The sequence below is a fragment of the Nestor notabilis genome, unplaced genomic scaffold (assembly GCF_000696875.1).
Source record: "Nestor notabilis isolate BGI_N333 unplaced genomic scaffold, ASM69687v1 scaffold21050, whole genome shotgun sequence".
Taxonomy (NCBI): Eukaryota; Metazoa; Chordata; class Aves; order Psittaciformes; family Psittacidae; genus Nestor; species Nestor notabilis.
In genome coordinates, this window is record NW_009909954.1 from 429 (window position 1) to 3,597 (window position 3,169).

The 3,169-nt window shown below is 49.0% G+C and overlaps 1 protein-coding gene across 1 annotated transcript; it reads right to left on the reverse strand.

Moving 5' to 3' along the window:
• Positions 1 to 6: 6 nt before the first annotated feature.
• LOC104412865 (probable glutamate--tRNA ligase, mitochondrial) lies at positions 7 to 2,654 on the reverse strand (the record flags this gene model as incomplete). The annotated part of the gene is made up of 5 exons (XM_010023694.1): positions 7 to 90; positions 668 to 803; positions 1,412 to 1,542; positions 1,812 to 1,965; positions 2,456 to 2,654. Coding segments are annotated over 5 exons (704 nt in total), but the record flags the coding sequence as incomplete, so codon positions are not given.
• Between the last annotated feature and the right edge of the window lie 515 nt (positions 2,655 to 3,169).

Genomic DNA, 3,169 nt, shown 5'->3' on the forward strand with positions numbered 1-3,169 from the left:
CTGGCATTAGCTGGACAGGGCTTTGTGTATCCGTCCACAAACTTCTTTGGGTCCCAAAGTCACCATCATCTCAGCCACGCTCGGCCCATGCTGCAAACACAGGAGAAGTCATTGCACAGATGGAAACTTACACTTTTCAGCACGTGCTTATGCATCACCACGACGGAAGCGATAGAGTGATGAGCTATCAGATTGCTGTTAGACCAAGGGTGGGGGTTTATTACCAAGCTCAAAACAAGGCTTTGGGGTGTTTTTTTCCTCCTGAAGTAAAACACTAAGTAAGAGTGGTCAAAGTGACACAGAAGGATTGATGCCAGAGTGTAAGCCAGGGCTGGGCTTTGAAGAACTTCAGTGAAACCTGGGTTTGATCTATGTCAAAGCAGGCTGCACATAAAATCCTAGTTTTGCCCAACACCTACATCCCTGCCAACACTCCCTTCAGCTTCTCTGACTTCAGATCTGTGACTAAGCACATTCATGCTTTGACAACTTCTGCCTGAGACTTTCAGAACAGCTCTTTCTTCCAGAACTGCTGCGTATCGGTGCATTTCCTTGTAACAGGAACTGCTGCCAGTTGCTCTGAGATGTCAGGCACCAATATCTGCTATCAAAGATAAGACAGCTGATAAAAAAAGAATGTCACAGTCTCAGAATGTGTATGTTTTACCTGCTGCCCACTGAGAGCCAAGCGAAGGAGCTGCATCACGTTGCTGTACTTTGTCTCTTTGATTTGCTTGTGGAGGCTTCTCAGGTCTTTGTTCAGCTCCTCCATGGTCAAAACAGCCGCCTGCCTTGTCATGAGCCTTTAGGAGAGAAGATGTCCTCAGAGTCTAGGGACACACAACCCGCAGGATTCCTACCCAGAAGTGGCTGGTTCAGCAAAGCAAGCATCAAGTTTAAATCACAGAATTATACCAAGGACCTGGAAAACCATAGGAAAAGCAGTAATTCTGATTTCTTCTTTAATGATCTGATTTTCAGAGATGCAGGAGCCATCACTGATGGTAGGAGCACTACTATCCCTCCAGGATAGTGCAATTCTGACATTTAAATTACCATCATGTGGATTCAGTGACAGTGACAAATGACTGAGGGCAACCAGCTTTACAGAGAGCTGGAAATAACAGCTCAATTTTCAGCTACTGCCACCTCCATCACTCCCAAAACAGATTTTGAGGGCTCCTTTCAGGCCAGATGTGAGATCTGAACTGGAAGGGTGACTGACACACCACCTGCCTAGCTGCAAGTGGTGGAGTAGCAGAGGGACATGGCCCAGAAGGACTGTCTGCACATCCCAAAGTAGAACAAATTCAGTAAGAACTGTGAGCATGCCCCACATCAATACAGCAGCCAAGAGCAATGCTCTGGGGCGGGCAGGCAGCTGTGCACAGAGCTGGGAAGAGACACGTACCCTAAGACCAGTTTTCCTATTTCATCTACTTCTGCAGACATAGTTTGTAGCTGCTCTCGGGACACCGAGGGCCTGACCCATAGGTAAGAATAATCACTGGACACCAGATTCTTCAGGAAGCTTATGTGACCCTGGAGAAAGAAAGCAAAGCTGTCAAAGCCAAGGGTTAAGCTGTGGGGAAGCAAAGCAAACCTCTTCAGTCTGGACCTCAGGACCAGTTAAGAGCAGTGGGGTGCTGGCAGGCAGTGTGCACACCACCACTGGGGCTGCAGGGACAGCCACCTGCAGGCTGCGCTGCTCTGGAGCTCACATCAAAGCAGGACTCAGCTGCGTCTCACCCAGGAATGGCACAAAGCCTCAGCCCCCCCCAGCAGCGACACGGTGCTACCACTGCTCCTACCTTTCTCAGCAGGAGGACTCGTTCCACATAGTCCTTTTCTAGAACCTCTTGATCCACTTGCTGCCCCCCATAGGTGTGCTCCACCAGCAGCTGCAGCTCTCTGATCAGCTTCTGTCGCAGCCCTTCGTTCTCAATGTGACGGGTGAGGTGAATCCTGCAACAGAGAAAACTGCTTTTGGATTGCATCCTGAGCTCACATTTACCTCGTAAACCTGCAGCACTGTTAGAAAAGCAGCATTAAACCACATTCTACAACAAAGCATTCAGCTCTCATGCATCACAGTGAATGAAAGGTAACTCCTAGCAGCAGAACATCCTTGTAGCACATGAGTGTACTTACAGAACTTGCCTCTTTTTAGATGCTGTTTTGAAACTGAACTGAAGACCTTGCATCCCCCTAACTACACCTACCCTCTGCCTAGGTGTTCAGTGTGTTCCTGACACCAGTGTCCAAGCACAGGACAGGAGAGGAGGTGGGAAGCACCTGCAAGCAGGCATTTTAACTTCACTGCAGCACAGCCAAAAAGCTGCTGCACAGAGACCATGCTTGACCCAATAAAATCTCCAGGCAGAGCCAAGTGCTAGGAATAAACTCTCACTGACATACCCGTTATCATGTTTAAAGTTACCACTGGTATTTATACCTGTTGAATTCCGGGAGCTTTTCAAGATCCAGGAGGGCAGAATGGGTGGTAATTCTGTCTATTTCAAACTGTGAGATCAGCTCCTTCAAGGTCCTCCCCATCTGGTTCTCTGCAAAAGAAGCCCACAAGGGAATGATTCGTGTCCACTCTCCACAGAGAAGCAGCAGCACTGCTTGGCACTGCCAGCTCAGGCGCAGGGCTGGGGCAGCAGCACACCCCAGCAGGAAGCAGCACAGGAAAGCCCCTTATGCAGTGCTAGCAGTGAGCAGGACGTACCCTGGCAAACAGGAGGGAACTGGTAGAGGGCACGAGAAGCTGCCCTCTTCCCAAGAGCAGGCTCTGCCAGCTGCTGGCGAGGAACTGGAAACTGGGACACTCTGCTTGGCTCTGTTACCTTCCTTGGTGGAACAGCCCTTGCATCAGTCAGCCAAAAAGAAGCAACTCTCAGCCAAGAGGCTTTACTGCCCAAGAAAGATTTGATTTCCCAAGCAGAGCTCCCAAAACACAAGTTAATTTGTGATCCCACACAGCAAGAGCAACAAAGGGAGACACTGACTCAGCTCCTCGTGGTCTTTCAGGTTAAACAAGTGTGACAGATGTCATACACGACACTGCAGTTATTAAACACAGAACACAAGTTTTCCCAAGAGGTCACAGACAGTTTCTTTACCTCAAGGTGAATTCTTGTCTCAAGTGGGAGCTCATTATGGATCA